This window comes from Zalophus californianus, chromosome 5 (assembly GCF_009762305.2).
Source record: "Zalophus californianus isolate mZalCal1 chromosome 5, mZalCal1.pri.v2, whole genome shotgun sequence".
In the NCBI taxonomy this organism is placed as follows: Eukaryota; Metazoa; Chordata; class Mammalia; order Carnivora; family Otariidae; genus Zalophus; species Zalophus californianus.
In genome coordinates this window covers 44,234,912-44,253,739 of record NC_045599.1, presented here as the reverse complement: position 1 = coordinate 44,253,739, position 18,828 = coordinate 44,234,912, and the positions used below count along the sequence as shown (strand labels likewise).

General features: G+C 37.0%; 1 protein-coding gene and 1 long non-coding RNA gene across 13 annotated transcripts in view; one reads left to right on the top strand and one right to left on the bottom strand.

Annotated features, from left to right (window-relative positions):
- The window catches only part of PDE4D (phosphodiesterase 4D), a 1,508,086-nt gene that overhangs the window by 1,207,530 nt on the left and 281,728 nt on the right, over positions 1 to 18,828 (top strand). Inside the window, exon 1 of one of the 12 annotated variants that reach the window (XM_027605105.2) lies at positions 13,238 to 14,313. The exons of the other annotated variants lie outside the window; for them this stretch is intronic. Within the exon in view, the coding sequence (XP_027460906.1) occupies positions 14,249 to 14,313 (65 nt within the window). The 5' untranslated portion in view covers positions 13,238 to 14,248. Of the gene's footprint in view, positions 1 to 13,237; positions 14,314 to 18,828 lie in introns of those variants that run through there. 12 annotated transcript variants of the gene reach the window in all.
- LOC113928874 overlaps positions 1 to 18,828 on the bottom strand; it is a 70,706-nt gene that overhangs the window by 5,907 nt on the left and 45,971 nt on the right. The window lies entirely within an intron of this gene.

Genomic DNA, 18,828 nt, shown 5'->3' with positions numbered 1-18,828 from the left:
CAGAATTTCTAAGTTTGCCTTGGACTTAAGTGGCCTTTACTACTACTTGTGCTAGACCTTGAAGGAGAGGTAGGACATTTGCTTGCAGAGAAGGGAGAAGAATGTGCAGCACTTCCCAGGCAGGAGAAACAGCCCAGGCAGATTTGGAGCAAGGCATGCTCTGTTATGTGGCTGCCATGCTAGGTTATGAAAAATTAGGCCAGACTCAATGATAAATTGCATCCAAATGGTATAAGTTTTATTTTAACACAAAGAGAAGGTTGCCGTCGATTTTATAAGGAATGGGAAGCTCCTGAAGGTTTGTAAGCAGGGAATTTAACATTTTAAGTCTTGTGTCTTTGAAAAATAACCCAGAGACAATGCAGACACTAACCCTTCAAAGTCTGAGACCGAGGCGGGGTGGGGAAAACTATTTACAATCTATTGTGTAGAGGGAGTCAGGGGGTCTGGGTCAAAACTAAGATGAAAACACAAAATAATTTTTTTAAATCAAAGTATTATAGTATCACATACTTCTCACTTGTAAAACTGCTTTCCTCCATACTCACTGAACTCTTTTAAAATTTATCTTTAATAATACGTATTATTTATTGAGCCTTTAATATATGCCAAACACTTTGCCAAGGTTTTCCGTGTCTCATTTAATCCTCACAAAGTCCTATTTTTTCTCCATTTATAGTGGAGGAAACTAGGGCTTGGATAGGCTACGTAACTTGTTCAAGGTCAAACAACTAGTCATTAGTGGAACTTGGATTTGCATGCACGCAGCCTGATGCCAGAGGTCACTATTTAACTTGATCCTATATGCCCTCCATAATTAATAGACATTATCTCAAAGAGCAGATCTTTCATATTAAATAGAACTTATTTGTAATGTGGTCAAGGAGAAATTGCTTGTGTTGCCTGGATTATTTTACCATTACTTTTAACATGGGCAGGAGAAAATGTTATCACATAAATGTAAATTAAATGGGCCCAATGAAAGTTTCCTTTCTAATCCATTTTTGGCATTGTCTCTTGCATCAGTCATTAAATTATCATTAGAGCACATTCTGTGTGCACACGTTTCTGACAGACTATTTTCCAAACCCTACTTTAATGAATACCTCCATTCGCTTCACAATATTACAAAGAGGTAATGTGGCAATGTGATTTTTCCAGTTGTTTTGTCTCTTTCAAAAAATCTTCTAAAAATGATTTTTATCAATACAATTTAATTTTAGAATATTACTTTAATTCTTGGGTTACGTATAGTTAGGAACCACTTCATTTAACATTGGGGCTATTATAAATTTGAAATTGGAACTAAAGTTTCTGGTTGTTTTTTTTTTAAGATTTTTTATTTATTCATTTGAGAGAGACGGAGCAAGAGCTCATGCGCGGGAGGGGCAGAGTGAGAGGGAGAAGCAACTCGGGGCTCCGTCCCAGGACCCCGGGATCATGGCCTGAGCTGAAGGCAGATGCATAACTGACTGAGCCACCCAGGCGCCCCTCAGAACCAAAGTTTTGACATGACTAGTCTGGATATGCACTGATGACGTTTGTATACATTGAAACAAAATAACAGATAAAGAGATGATTTAAAAGAAAACACACCAGATGTTGGTCAAGGCCAATATTTTTGTTCTTGGTTTTGTCTGTGTCTATATAATAGCCAGCAATATTTTATAAAGAATCAGTGCTGAATAAAGCAAGTACATTGATTTCTTGAGGTGAGAATTGCTGCTGTCTTAAACCTTTTCTTTCTAATGCTTTTTCTCTTTAAGAATGAGACATCTAGAACAAGACTTGCTATCAGATTTTAAATCTACCATTAAACTTTAATCTTCTTGATTCCACTTACATGAGGTATCTAGAGGAGTCAAATTTACAGAGACAGAAAGTAGAATGGTGGTTGTCAGAGGCTGGGGGCGTGGGGAGTAGAGAGTTATTGTTTAATGGGTACAGAGTTTCAGTTTGGTGAAATGAGAAAGATCTGGAGATGGATGGTGACTTCGGTTACACAGCAAATGTGAATGTGCTTAATGCCATTGAACCGTACATTAAAAAGGATTAAAATGGTAAATCTTATGTTATATATATTTTACAACAAAAAATAATCTTGACACATACTTATAGAGAACCAAAATATATTTAGTCACTTGATAAAAAGAATTTTTAATACTTGGGCTTTGATAGATACAGCCAATTCCTTTATTTTAAAGTGAAATATATAGATTTTTAGCTTTCAAATGGTGGATAAAAGACCTCCCTGCTCCATTTTTCGCTAAAAACATCCCCCAAATTGGGACTCCTGGGTGGCTCAGTCGGTTAAGCGGCTGCCTTCGGCCCGGGTCATGATCCCAGGGTCCTGGGATCGAGTCCCACATCAGGCTCCTTGCTCAGCAGGGAGCCTGCTTCTCCCTCTCTCTCCCTCTGCTTGTGCTCTCTCTGTCAAATAAATAAAATCTTTTTAAAAAAATCCCCCAAATCAATAATTAGTGCAAGAAACAAAAAGGTAGATCCCATATTTGAGGAAACTAGGAGCTCTCTGTAACTTCAAGCCATGATGAGTAAAGACAGAAGTGGATAGAGAAGTGGCCAATGATTTAACCAAATAAGGGTAAAATACTGAAGACAAGTAAGCTGAGCTGCCCCCAGGACCCCAGAAAGTTCTTTGGAAGATGAGTGAGCTCTGAAAATAGGGAGTGGATAAAAGTGTGTATAACATATACTTATCAACCAGCCCTCACTCTTTCTCAGTATAGTCACTATACCTCACATCCCTCCCAACAAAAGACATATTCTGGAATAATTGGCAGAGGGGAGAAAAGGGGATAATTAAATGACCATCTGCAAACTGATTGGCAAGATCTCTGCTCCCTTCTCTGCCCGCACCAGAATGTGAGCAAGCAGATCTGCATCCATCTCTAAAAAAAGCCAAGCTACCCCAGAGGAAGGAATCATCCAGTGATATCTGGGCTGCCCAGATAGAATGCTTGCTGGGCACCTGAGTGTGCTGTAGTAAAGCTCCCAGGGCACAAGCCCCACCTGCGCACCCAGAGCTTCCCTTCACCTTTCGAGGGCCCACCTCCATTTATCAACTGGGGTCAAGGATCAATGCAGGAATTTGAGGATCCTGCTCTTACCACTTTGGTGGTCTATTTGCATCCGTTTCTTGAATAATATTCAAATGTTTAGTTAAAAGTGAGGTTAAATTTGCAAAGATGCATTTGAGAATCAGAAAGAACCTGAAGAGTAACAGGGGAAGAGAAGAAGAGATAGAATAGAAAGGAAATACAACATCACTTATGAAATTTTGGGTTAGATCATTTATTTGATCCCTGCAGTGGTTTCTTTACCCAATATTTTGAATTAGTGCAAAGTTCTGGAAGTCAGTCACAAAATGCATTTCGTGTCCACATTACTGATCCCGTGCAGAAAAGTTGGATTCATTTTTAAAAAGTGCTTTTCTGCCTTTTTAGTAGAAAATGTAATTTGTTGACAAATGTTGAAGTCCATACGTTATCAGAGGTCTCACATATTGTTACCTTTTAAAATGATCATTTGTTAGCCGGTTTTATCTAATGAGGCATCAAAATGCCATCTATTGTGTAGGTAACAGCAAACCACCACTACCCATGTTATGAGTATGTCTGAAGACCTTATCACGTTTTATGGCTAACAGACTTGCGATAGTGTTATATATACCTTCATCATAGCCTAAAAAATGAACCTAAAAATTAGAAACAAGGACAGTGAGCTAGATTGTTTAATCCTGGATATCTTTAAAACTCGCAAGTTTGCTGGCTATTAGATATGTTTGTTGTTATACCTGTAACTTACACACCATTTTTAATGGATCTTTCTTCATTGCCACTGTCCAGCTGAAGGGGATAGGTGGCTTAAAAACAATTCCAAATAACATAGTAGCAATTTTTAATCTCCCACCTTCTTCCATCATGCATATGCATGCACGCGCACGCACACACACAAACACACACACACACACACACACACACACACACACACCAGATACATCTGGATACAAATACTTTTTCTGCCACCAGTGATGGGACTTGAACAAATCACTACTTTTCTTTATTCATAAAATTAGTATTATAACACCTAACTTGTAGGGGTGTTGTTATGAATAAATAATAAAGTATATCTAATATACTTAGCAGGCGATTAATAAATAATAGTGATTATTATTATTTTTGTGTATGAAAGCTTTATTCTTTTTTAAAATGTATTTTGTTTCCCTTGCCTCAGGAGGAAAGCTTTATTATTCTTAATTAATTTTTAAATACAGATTTAATATCTAATCAGTGCAGAATGATTAGTTTTTCTATGTCTTCTCAGTTTTCTTTAATTCTTTATTTAAATTCAATTTAGTTAACCTATACTGTATTATTATTTTCGGGAGTAGAACTTAGTGATAGCACCCAGTGCTCATTACATCAAGTGCCCTCCTAATGCCCATCACCCAATTATCCCTTCCCCAACTCACCTCCCCACCGGCAACCTTCCTTTTGTTTCCTAGAGTTCAGCGCCTCTTATGGTTTGCCTCCCTCTTTATTTTCATCTTATTTTATTTTTCCTTCCCTTCCCCTCTTTTCATCTGTTTCGTTTCTTTTTTCAATTTTTAAGGAATTTGGTCATGTTGCTTAAATTTTCAAATTCATTGGCATAAACTTGTTCATAATATAGTTTTGTTATTTTTTATGTCTGTAGGAATTGATACTGATAATTTGTGCTTTCTCAATTTAGTTCTTGATCAGAATTGCTAGGCGTGTGTCAATTTCTTATTCTTTACAAGGAACCAGCTTTGGCTTTGATGATTCTCTTTTTTATATACATTTTTTGTGTGTCATTGTTTTGTACTCTGTTTACATTTTATTTTATTCTGTTAGAAGTTTAATTTCTTGATATTATGTCAAGTAAAATGTCAATTCTTCTCCTTTTTCCCCCAGCTGTCTTGAAGTATAAATCATGAATAAAATTTTATATATTTAAATTGAAGTGTATAATGTGATGATTTTTGATACACAAATACATTATGAAGTGATTATCACAGTCAGGGTAATTAACACATCCATCACCTCACATAGCTAACCACTGGGGGCGGGGGTTAAAATGCTTACGATCTACTGTCTTAGCAAATTGCAAATATCCAGTACAGGATTAACCAAAGTCACCATATTGTTCATTAGATCTGCAGGAACCTGAAGTCTTGTATGCTTTGACCAGCATCCCACAATTTCCCACATACCCCCAGTTCCTGGTACCACCATTCAACTTCCCGTTTCTAACAGTTTGACTTCTCTTTTTTTCTTTTAGACTCCATATATATGTTGTCACAAATGACATGATTTCCTTCTTTCTCATGGCTGAATAATATTCTGTTATATATACGTACACATACACACACATATATATAAACATGCATGTATATACATATATAATGGGATATTATTGTTATATATGATACATACATGAATATACATATATATGATATATACTTATATTTATATATGATACATATATGTATATACATACACACCTCATCTTTATCCACTCATCCATCCACTAACACTGAGGTTGTTTCCATATCTTGGGTATTGTGAATAATGCTGCAGTGAACATGGGAGTGCAGATATCCTTTGAGATACTGATTTTAATTATTTATTTATTTTTGGATATAGAATCAGTAGTGGGATTGCTGGCTCATATGTAAGCTCTATTTTTAATTTTTTGAGGAACCTCCATACTGTTTTCCACGTGGCTGCACCAGTTTACATTCCCTCCACCAGTGCACAAGGGTTCCCTTTTCTCCATACCTTTGCAAGCACTAATCTCTAGTCTTTTTGATAAAAGCTGTCCTAATATATGTGAACTGATATCTTATTGTGGTTTTGATTTGCATTACTATAATGATTAGTGATATTGAACACCTTTTCATATACCTATTTGTCGTTCGTACATCTTGGAAAAATGTGTACTCAGGTCCTTTGCCTATGTTTTAATTGTATTATTTGGATTTTTTTGCTATTAAGGTGTATGAATTCCTTATACACTTTGGATATTAATCCCTTCTCAGATATGTGGTTTGCAAAAAAGTGTCTTCTATTCCATAGGTTGCCTTTTGATATTTGTGATATTGTGATTTGTGAGAAATATATATTTAGTTATTCAGATGAACAAAATGTATTTTTCATATATACTTAGTCTTAATCCACTGGTTACGGGCTCTCAGCTCCTAGAACCCTTGAATTTCCTGTGATAATAATGATAAAAGTATCCTATGTTATGCTAATAAGGTGACTTTGGGAAACCCCCTAGGTCACCCAAGGCTGGGGACTGGTTGCCAGGGGAACCAGCCTTGATAAAAGGGTTAGAACTTTCAGCCCCACCCAACCATGGTCAAAGACCATGACCTCTGGGGAGGGGAGAAGGGCTGAAGGTTGAATCAGTGACCAATGATCAGTGATTTAATCAATCCTGCTTATGTAATGAAGTCTCCATAAAAACCCAAAAGGATTGGGTTCAGAGAGCTTCTAGGTTGGTGAACATGTGGAGATGGGGGCAGAGTGGCTATAAAGGGAAGAGAACCAGGAAGCTCTGCACCCTTTTCCCATACTTTGCCCTGTGCACCTCTTCCATCTGGCTGGCTGTTCCTTAATTATCCTTTTATAATAAATTGATAATTTAGTAAATAAGTTTCATAAGTTCTGGGAGACACTCTAGCAAATAGCAAATTAATCGAACGCAAGGAGGGGATCAAAGGGGGGTAATCTCTGATTTATAGCCACTTGGTCAGAAGTACAGGTAACAACTGATTCCAAGGAAGGGGTTGTGGGAACTGCCAATCTCTAGCTGGCTGTTCAGAAAAACATGTTAACAACTCAGGCTTGTGACTGGCATCTGAAGGGGAGAGAGTGCATTCTTATGGGACTGTGCCCTTAACCTCTGGAATCTGATGCCTTGAGTAGATAGTGGTCAGAATTGATTTGAATTCTGGGACACTCTACTGGTGTCAAATAATTGCTTTGTTGGTGTGAGGAAGCCCACTTCCCCGCAGACACATATACATGTTAGAATTGGGTACAGAACCAAAAAGAATTTTTTTGATGGTTTCGTTTGTGAAGAAACTTTTTAGTTTGATGTAAAGATTCATTGCAATTCCTATCAAAATCCCAATGGCATTTTTCACAAAAATAGAAAAAAAAAATCTTAAAAGTCATGTGACCGTGAAGGACCATGACCATAAATAGCCAGGGCAATCTTGAGAAAGGATAAAGCTGGAGGCATCATACTTCCTGATTTCAAACCATATTACAAAGCTCTAGTAACCCAAACCCAAAGCTCTAGTACTGACATGAAAACAAGACTTATAGATCAACGAAATAGGACAAAAAGTCCAGAAGTAAAGCTGTGCCATCTATGGTCAGTTAATTTCCAACAAGGGAGCCAAGAACATACAATAGGGCAAGGATGATCTCATCAATAAATAGTGTTGGGAAAACTGGATGTCCACATGAAAAAGAATGAAAGTGGATCCCCATCTTATATCACTCACAAAAATTAACTCAACATGAGTATTTTATAGTTTTCTGAGTAGAGATTCTTTGCCTCTTTGGTTAGATTTATTCCTAGGTATCTTATGGTTTTGGGTGCAACTGTAAGTGGGATCAACTCCTTAATTTCTCTTTCTTCTGTCTTGTTGTTGGTGTATAGTAATGCGACTGATTTCTGTGCATTGATTTTATATCCTACCACCTTACTGAATTCTTGTATGAGTTCTAGCAGTTTTGGGGTGGAGTCTTTTGGGTTTTCCACATAAAGTATCATAGCATCTGCAAAGAGTAAGAGTTTGACTTCTTCGCCAATTCAGATGCCTTTCATTTCTTTTTGTTGTCTGATTTCTGTGGCTAGGACTTCTAGAACTATGTTGAATAGGAGTGGTGATAGTGGACATCCCTGCCGTGTTCCTGACCTTAGGGGAAAAGTTCTCAGTGTTTCCCCATTGAGAATGATATTCATTGTGGGTTTTTCATAGATGGCTTTTGGAAGAACAAATATTGTGATGATGTCAATACTACCTAGAGCAATCTACACATGTAATGCAATCGCCATCCACTTTTTTCAAAGAAATGGAACAAATAATCCTAAAATTTGTATGGAACCAGAAAAGACCCCGAATAGCCAGAAGAATGTTGAAAAAGAAAAGCAAAGCTGGTGGCATCACAAATCCGGACTTCAAGCTCTATTACAAAGCTGTCATCATCAAGAGAGTATGGTACTGGCACAAAAACAGACACATAGATCAATGGAACAGAATAGAGAGCCCAGAAATGGACCCTCAACTCTATGGTCAACAAATCTTCGACCAAGCAAGAAAAATTGTCCAACGGAAAAAAGACAGTCTCTTCAACAAATGGCGTTGGGAAAATTGGACAGCCACATGCAGAAGAATGAAACTGAACCATTTCCTTACACCACACACAAAAATAGACTCAAAATGGATGAAAGACCTAAATGTGAGACAGGAGTCCATCAAAATCCTAGAGGAGAACACAGGCAGCAGCCTCTTCCACCTCAGCCGCAGCAACTTCTTCCTAGAAACATCGCCAAAGGCAAGGGAAGCGAGGGCAAAAATGAACTATTGGGACTTCATCAAGATGAAAAGCTTTTGCACAGCAAAAGGAAACAGTCGACAAAACCAAAAGACAAATGATCCAATCAAGAAATGGACAGAAGACATGAACAGACATTTTTCCAAAGAAGACATCCAAATGGCCAACAGACACATGAAAAAGTGCTCAACATCGCTCGGCATCAGGGAAATCCAAATCAAAACCTCAATGAGATACCACCTCACACCCGTCAGAATGGCTAAAATTAACAATTCAGGAAACAACAGATGTTGGCGGAGATGCAGAGAAAGGGGAACCCTCCTACACTGTTGGTGGGAATGCAAGCTGGTGCAGCCACTCTGGAAAACAGTATGGAGGTTCCTCAAAAAGTTGAAAATACAGCTACCATATGACCCAGCAATTGCACTACTGTATTTACCCCAAAGATACAAATATAGGGATCCAAAGGGGTACATGCACCCCGCTGTTTACAGCAGCAATGTCCACAATAACCAAACTATGGAAAGAGCCTAGATGTCCATCAACAGATGAATGGTTGAAGAAGATGTGGTACACACACACACACACACACACACACACACACACACACACACACACACACACACTGGAATATTATGCAGCCATCAAAAAAACCCTAAAATCTTGCCATTTGCAACGACGTGGTTGGAACTAGAGGGTATTATGCTAAGCAAAATAAGTCAATCAGAGAAAGACATGTATCCTATGATCTCACTGATATGAGGAATTCTTAATCTCAGGAAACAAACTGAGGGTTGCTGGAGTGGTAGGGGGTGGGAGGGATGGGGTGGCTGGGTGATAGACATTGGGAGGGTATGTGCTATGGTGAGCGCTGTGAATTGTGTAAGACTGGTGAATCACAGACCTGTACCTCTGAAACAAATAATACATTATATGTTAAAAAAAAGAAAAAAAAAGATAGTAGGAAGGGATAAATGAAGGTGGGAAATTGGAGGGGGAGATGAACCATGTGAGACTATGGACTCCGAGAAACAAACTGAGGGTTCTAAATGGGAGGGGGTTGGGGGGGTGGGTTAGCCTGGTGATGGGTATTAAAGAGGGCACGTATTGAATGGAGCACTGTGTGTTATACGCAAACAATGAATCATGGAACACTACATCAAAAACTAATGATGTAATGTATGGTGATTAACATAACATGATAAAATAAAATTAAAAAAAAATTAACCCAACATGAATTGAAGACTTAAATATGAGGCTCGAAACTATAAGAAACTCCTAGAAGAAAACAGGGGGAAAACTCCTTAACGTTGGTCTTGGTGATGATTTCTTTGGATATGACAACAAAAGCAAAATTAGTATATGTGGGACATAAAAACATGATGATTATGATTCTAACCTAATGTTTTACAAAAGAGGTAGAAAATCTGAAGGTCAGAAGCCTTCAAAATATAATACTCTGGGCTTTTCCTCAGGAATGAAGGAATTTAGCTCCAAGGAGGTTCACACATATAAGAAAGTCTTTGAATCCAACTGTTTACTTAGTGAGTGTAATAAGATGAGAAACTGCTTGAATCTGCCCCAAATTCCCCTCCAGATAAGAAAAATACCACATTATTTCTCAATAATGAGGAAATAATATAAGACTTCAAAGTGACTTGTTCTTACGAATGTTAGAGTACAATATAGAATACCAGGAAACTTTTTAAAAACTGCAGCTCCGTGGTCATTTTTCCCAAAATGTTACTAGACATATCTGCAGTGCTGAATTTAAGCCCATTTGACAGGCTTGAATGTTCTGTTCGTTCATAATGTGGTTCTCAAAAATTTGCCCATGACAGATTGGAAAGTGTAGAGTATCTACTGTAATCTGAAAATAAGAGTTGACTCAGAAAACAGAAGATTTCAAAATGGGCAGAGTATTTCAAAGTAATATCTGAGAAAACTTGCATTGTATGGCAGAATCATTCCTTAACACCTCATTTAATTGGTTCCAGTTACTGCTTCATATTTAGTTCTTAGCACTTGGTAAGTGACATTAGTCTCATAAGTCATGCTCACCATTAAATGATAAGAGAAGGGGAAATCATATTTTAAGGTGCATCTAATTTACTTGTATGCAATTGGTGTTTTCCACATGAGCATTACAGACCCTATTAGATATGGGAGAGATTTTAGGTGGTATTTGGACTCTTTTTTTTTTTTTTTCTATTAATACTTGGGTCATGGGGCTGGGAATAACCAACATATCAAACACATTTACCAAATAAGTATAAGGTTACCTTTTAAATCTATGTTATTTAAGTTAAAAATTGAGTCAGTGAAGAAAAATATCAAGTAAGTAATCGTATAGATTGTGTGCCAATATGGCAAAACTTGTGGAAATCATGTCCAAATGACTGAAGTTTAGGAAACATTGTATTACATAGTGGTTTAATTCAACAAAAATACATAAGGATAAATGACCCAAAGGAATTTATACATCTCAGGTCCATTGAAAAGTTGTGGTGACAAGAGACATATAGAAGTCTATATAACATTATATAATTGAATACATCAGGTGAATGCTAGAAAAAATAGCAGCTTCTGGATCAAATGCATATTCTCCAAAGCTCTTTAGACAAGAGATGTATGGTTCCTAATGTCCAATCTTCCTAGATTCAGACATCTTTGTCAGCCTGTATAATATCATATACTTGTTTACTAACAGGAATTTGGGGAGCAGTGCGATATCTGCTCCATTCTGAGAAGCTTTTCAGAGGAAAACAGACAACAACTGTCAGTTTACAAAACATTATTTCAGAAATGGATGTGTGAAAAACTGACAGAATGGAGAAGACACTGTAATATTGAATGAGTACTGTTAGTTTTTTAATCTGTCACTACCTTAAATATTACAAGTAAAAGTAAAATAAAAACTCAAATCTCAGAGACCTGATGGTACTGTGCATCTTTCTTTCTCTGTGAACAACCTTGAGTTACCCATCCAAGAAGCTTTGAGTGTTCTGGTTAGTTGAGCACATTGTCAGATACCCCACTTCAACTTGTCTTCTTTGGGGACAAGGATGGTATGTTTGTCATTATAGGACTGTTATACAGTGTTTAGGAGATACCCAGTAAGTGGGTTAGGATTTTCAGAGATAGATCCTTGGAATACACAGAACATTGAGCAAGTAAGTAAGGAAAAGCTCCTGGGGCAGCACTAACCTCTTCTGTGTATGTGACGCCAAGGGATTGACAGTGAGCTAAGTAATCTCACTGCTACAGAGAGCCTTCTGGGAGATGGTAAAATACAGGACTGATTATTTCAGGAAAATTTAACACACAACATTCAGACATTACATTCTGTGATCATTATCATTTTCTTGCTGAAATGGCAACCAGAGGATATTTGATAGACCTTACACAGAAGAGAATGGTGCTTCACGTAAATAATAGTAGTTGCTTACTTGCACTCTGTTCTTTCATCCTTTCCCCACATTAAAATTCTAAGGAGATGAAAGATAAATCTCCTCCTGTAAACCCCATACCCCCCCCAAAATGAGTAGTATCACAAACCTTTTGAATTTCTAAAAATACGTGATTGGTTAACGTGCCTTACAGTGCCAGAAATGCACTAAACATGGGACAGAACTGGGAATGTGTGACTATCCCTGAGCAGTCATAGAAAAACTGAAAAGCTTAAGGAAATAATGCTATGGGAAGTAGTTTATTAGCATTTACCTTAAGTGGCATGAGGGTCACGGAGAGGAGACAAAAATCACAACGGTACCTTGAAATGTGACCAGAGAAGGAGTTGGAGGTTTTGTTGCAGTAAGCAGCCAGAGTCCCTGGCGGGGTGCCTTACTACATTAATTTTCCAAATCCTTTGGGTGGGTCACAGTTGCACTCCAACATCCTGCCTGCAAATGCTAAATAAATACCAAGTTCACGTCAGACTAGAGAACCAACGTACTAACTAATGTCATTTAAAGAATCAGAATCCTTAAATTATTTTCAGTCGCTAATTCACACGCAAAATAACAATTTGGCACACCCTGACGAATATATATCCTCTATGCAAATGTTCAGAGGGGGATAGCCAGGGTGGTCAAATGTTCCTTCTCCTAGGAGCAATTCAAATCAGTGTAGATTATGTCTACTATAATAGAACAGTTTTCATTTCAGATGGCAGGGATTGGTCTTCACAATAGTAAGAGATGTTAAGATGATATGGTAAGAGCTTCATTCCTTACTGAAGGCCGTTAAGACTTAACAAATGCAGAGCCTTCAGTATATAAAGATCAATAAAATTTGCATATGATTTTCAAAAAGAAATAAGATTTAGAAAACATTGTGCAAGGGAACAGGCTTAGTACATGTAGCCACTTGTCCAGCAGTAATATATTAGAGTTTTCAGTTTAGGCATTCCAGCGCGATCTGATGCAGCGATGTCTGCTACAGAGTTTAATTTTCAAGAGGCAGTTTGCGTCTCTGCAACCAAACTCGAAGCGTGACATTTCATTAAATAGGCTCAGAATAACAACTGCTAAGCCCTCAAGTTCTCTCAACTTTGCTTCTGATGAGAAATTTTAGTTTCAGTGTGGGACTTTGAGAAAATCACCTTTTTGTTGAAGGGAAGAGAAACAAGTCAGTTGCAAAGGGGTGTATTCCTCATAAAGGTGGTCAGGGAATCTTACCCTGAATAATACAGACACCTCATTTCCCAGAGGAAGAAACATTTTTATAAGTTTGGAGAGGTCTGTCTGCTTGGCTGGTTTACAGTCCTGGTCCCTGGCGCTGGGTCTGTCTGCCCCTTCGCTTTGTAAGTTTCAGCAATTGACAATGCGGGGCTGGGCGCTGGGTTTTTTGTTTTTTGTGTTTTGTTTTGTTTTTTTTTTTTTTTTCCTCTCTCACTTCCCTGCGATGTTTTGAACTGCCTTCCTACAGACGTCATACAGCCCTTGAGGAATAGTTTCTGCCTGGCGAGATTGAATGATAGTTCTCATTCACAAAGGCTTGGAGTCAGATTCTAAGCAGGGGACACAGCGGAAATTGCATTCACAGGTAAAGCACGGGGCCCAGCTGAAGTGTGGAGAGCTCTGTTCACTCCCTAACTTCCTGGCTCCCCGGAGAAGAGTGTTTTCCTGTGGTCGCCCTGAAATGGAACTTCCCTGACAGCTCTCTGTTGTTCAGTAACTTGCAGTCATTTTCTTTCCCTTTCACTCTACCTGAGTACTTGGAGAGTGTTGGAAGCCTTTAAGAGAGATTTGCAGCAAAGACAAGATCAAGAGGCTCTTTCACAGTGTTTCCCTTGTGACCAGATGAAGAATAGATTCAAAATTCAGTTCCTCCTTTGGCAATGCAAAACATAAAAGAAACTGTTCACTTCCGAACCGCCTGGTGCTGGAGTAAATTCAGCATGAAAGAGGAAAAGAGCTCCTGTGTCTTAGAAGCTTCCTTATGTTCCAGACTGGGGGCCTGAGCTGGACCCTGGGAAATTTGGATTTCTTCAAGCAGCCTCCCTTGGAAATGGAATATATTTAAAATCATCTTTGTAGAAAGACAGCTGAAATGTATTAATCAGAATACTTGAAGACATTTTTCTTTTTTTTTCTTTTTCTTTTTTCCTTTCTTTCCCCCCCCCCAAAATGAGCATTATTATGAAGCCAAGATCCCGATCTACAAGTTCCTTAAGGACCACAGACGCAGCTTGGTAATGTGCTTTTCTCTCGTGCTTCTCCCCTTCTTTCCTTTTAAGGTTGACGTAACACTTGAGTTTTTAGTAATTGCTGATGAGGTTCAAGAGTTAGGTGTGATGTTAAGGCTTTGGAGGAAAGCACAGGATTGGGAGCACTTTCATTGTCTATTTTGTGCCCATTTTTGTCTGTTCTAAAAACAGGGGTGCTCACTTTTTTTAACTCCATGTGGACTACAGCGATTCATTTGATGGTAATTTTTAGGAAGGAAAGAAACTTGCATGTATGTTGGGAGTTTAGATGAAAACTTGTCATTTTCACTGTCCGGTCTTGTTTTCTCATGTTTCTTGCCTGCTGCAAGCAGGCTGGTACTTGGCAGTCTTTGCCATTGTGTTCAGAAGATGTCTTGGATTTTAGCACAGATACAGATATGTTGGAGAAATTAATAATGTTACGTATCTTTAATCATATGACTAAAATTTAACCATGTGGCTAAGTGTATATGAAGTTGCTTATCATTCAGTCATCTTCTATGTTTTATTTTATTTATAATGTTCCCTGGTAATATTTTTTTGGTAACTTTAATGTTTTCAATCTAATGAAAAGTATCTGTTTAAGATTATAAAAATTATAAATTCAGCCTAAATACAGGTGTATAGGTAAAGATACAGTAAAAATGAGTGCTTGATATTTATTACTTTGTGAAACACAGCAGTAAAGCAAGTATTTATTAAAAAGTATCTTAATTTCAATTTATTCTAATATTTTAATCTACTATTTCCCTCAATACTGATTTGATATGCTCATAAGCAAATAGCCCTTAAGGGATAGTTTCTCAATAAAGTGACTTCTGTGTCTAGAATAGCTATTTACAGAGTACTTTTCAGAGGTTAATCTTACTTTGTTTATCTTAGTGCTTGATTATAAAAAAATAAGCTCAACTCTTTGAAATGGAAATCACTAGAGTTCACATAGGGGAAATAAAAGCAATGATCAAGGGCAGGTGGTTGGGGAGAGGATAGAAGTAGGCAGGCAAAATCTATTATGTATTATTATACGAGCAGTCAAACACACATGCAAATACTCATGATAATTGCGTAAGGAATTCAGCCCACATTTATGTGGTTGGGTTATCATTTGCTATTATTGTACTAGTGTTTCATAGGGACCTAGAATCAAGAACTGTCCCTTCAGTAGTATTTCTGTGTCTTAAAAACTATAGATGCAGGTTTTCTCTTATATCACTTGTGATTCCTCATAAAATAATATATGCAAAAAAATTGTTTTAAAGACTATATGCAATAAGTTCCTCCTTGAGCTTATTTAAAGAAAAGCTCGCATCTGCAAATTAATTTGTACAGCTCTTTTATGCCAAATAATGAATACTGGTAAATACTTATAATCCTTTTATTAATTACCATAACTAATATAAATCACTGACCAAAATAAATGGGTAATCAGAATTTATTCAATACGTGCATTTTATTCATCTGTGATTTCTCTCCCGCCTATGTGAAAAACTAATCTGATACTTGAATAAATAGTACTTAGCCAACCTATTTCCCTTTCTGCCTAAACTTCCAGGAGACTTATTTTTAAATTCCAGGTTCAATGGGTAATGATTCGTTCATTTCAGGTGTCTAGTAACATTAACATCCTTTACTCCTCCGAGGCTGACAGTTTATTTTTATCCACAACTATTCTATTATTCTAAACTCTCTAAGTTATTTTCTGTAAACAAATGAAACAGTTCAAAATATATTTTAAAAAATATTAACTTGTGAATGTGTATATTGTTCCATTTAAGTTTAAATATTTTGCATAGTGTTGGGGTCAGAATGGTTTTCATGTAAGAAATAGATGTTTCGTCTCTTTATGCTAAATGAGTCCTGGATTTAACAGCATACCTGGGATACCTCTCCAGTTATTAATCTTATATCTGACTTATTAACAACATAACTGCTCGAGTACATCACTGCTGCCTCTAAATCATTAGGCCTGAGGTTGTAAGTGCTGTAATTATAGGTTTAACATTTTATTATCCCTTTTATCAATTCAAATACTATGCATACCTTTATAGTTATATATAGTGAAATCTACACAGATTATAGATTAGGTATATAGAGGAAACATATATGTGTGTATAGATGCATACATGCATATATATATATATTTACTTAATTAAAAAAAATAGCATTTTTCTCCCTGTGCCTCTGCACCTACAGGCCCCAGAGAGCTCTGTGGGACAATGTCTTCTCCTTACCAGCTTTTCTGTTCTAACTTCTCCATCACACCCCCCCACCCCACCTTACACCTCCTTTCCTTTTCAAATGCCAAAGACTACTTCATCCTCTTAACAGTTGACTTACCCACAAGAGAGACCCCCCGATTTACCATTAATCCCTATTTCAGATGATTTTATTTCGTTCTGGACATCTGAGTACTTTGTTCTTGGGGACCCATCTTTTGGCTTTACCATCTTCATTTTGCTTTTCTAAATCTATTTTCTGTTCCATTGGCCTGCTTTCTCCAAAACTGTCTACTTTCCTCTCAGACACCTCCAAGCTAAATGCTACCTTTGGAGGTTTGCTAACTGCCTTCTACAAGAATCCAACATTTCAGATTACTTTTCCTTTATTTTTTCCTGTTTCTCCCCATCCAGTATACCAGAAAAAGCAATCCATACCAGCTTGTTGTTTACAGCCCTGATTAAATCCCTGTGAGATATAGTCACATTTTTAAAAGGGATTACATACAAACTCCTAATGATAGCCTATACCTTTCCTTTTAGTCCATAGACTTAGAAGAAAAGCCTTATAGTTAAAATTTTATGAATTTTGAAATAGTAAAAATTAATCTTGAAATTTGTTTCCTTGTAGTTATAGGTATCAGAAATTTAAAATATTATATAATAAGAATAAATACTAGGCTATTTCTATTTATTCAGCTGGTATTTATTGAGTACATAGTATGTGCCAGGTTTTAGTAGAATATGATTATGGCATTTGTCCTTTAGCTTTCCTTTAAAAAATATGCATGCATGAAATTGAGAAAAACTTAATATATGTATTTTTTTATGCTCATAAAGTTAATAAAATTAGCAAGCTCATTGGTTGGGGCATTGTTTGCCTTTCTGGTCATTTCATTAACAATAGTCTACCTTTATTTTTATTTTTTATTTTTTTTAAAGATTTTATTTATTTGACAGAGAGAGACACAGTGAGAGAGGGAACACAAGCAGGGGGAGTGGGAGAGGGAGAAGCAGGCCTCCCACCAAGCAGGGGGCCCAATGCGGGGCTACATCCCAGGACCCTGGGATCATGACCTGAGCCAAAGGCAGACGCTTAACGACTGAGCCACACAGGCGCCAACAATAGTCTACCTTTAAATTGTATATAAGAAAGCACTGATGGAGTTACATTTCCATAAATATTTTAATTTTTCATGTCTTAAATTCAATTTTAGTCAGCAATTATATATTATAATAATACTATAATATTATAGCATTTTGCCATTTACAAACCTATCCCAGAGATACTTTTGTTAATTAAGACTTATGTAATTCGGTTTAAATAAAAAATGATTAACTTTCCAAATATAAATATAAAGAGAATTTTGGCTTGTAAAACTGGATTTTGTTCTTTTTTGCTATCAGGTGTTCATTATTTGGCATATACTTGTTATATTTAAGATTGTTCATTATGTGTACTGGGGATAAAAGAGATGCTACTGTCTGAAATATAACTGGAGTTTTATAAAGCAAATTTTGAAACAGATTACTATTATTAAATATGTAAAAGTTATACTTAGGATTGTAGATATACAAAAAGTCTTGAAGGCTCTTCCAAAGCCTTTCATAGTAGTTGCTTAATTGTGAGGGTAAAAATGACAGGAAGGGAGGTAAGGGAGAATTTCTCTTCTCTTATCACTGTACTTCAATATTGTATGAGTGTTTTCCTCAAGCAAGTATTATACCTTTAAGTTTAAATAGGTTCAAAATAGAACTACCATGTGCAGGGGCTCCTGGGTGGCTCAGTCGGTTAAGCATCTGCCTTCAGCTCAGGTCATGATCTCAGTGTCCTGGGATTGAGCCCCACATTCGGCTCTCCACTCAGCGGCGTGTCTGCTTCTCCTTCTCCCTCTGTGATCTCTCTCGCTCTCTCTCAAATAAATAAATAAAATCTTAAAAAAAAAATACCATGTGCAGTAGCAAGCTCATCTTTTTATGTGTAGATGTCTACACATCTGGTAAACAACAGTGTGCTCAGTGTCCAAAATATGGGGAATAAGCGTTTCAATACTGAGCAGATTAGATTTTCTGAATAATACTGCTGCTCAGATCAATAAATTATTGCTTTTTTTTTTTCCTGTCGACTCTCTTCTCCTAAGGTAAAAATTCAGTCTGGCTGAGAATTCTTATATTGACCTCAAGATGCCAGTGAAAAGCACTGAGTGGACTAAAACCACCAGTTTTATAACTGAAAATAAAAAGATGTAATAATATTGATTAATATTTTGGAGGGCAAGTTACT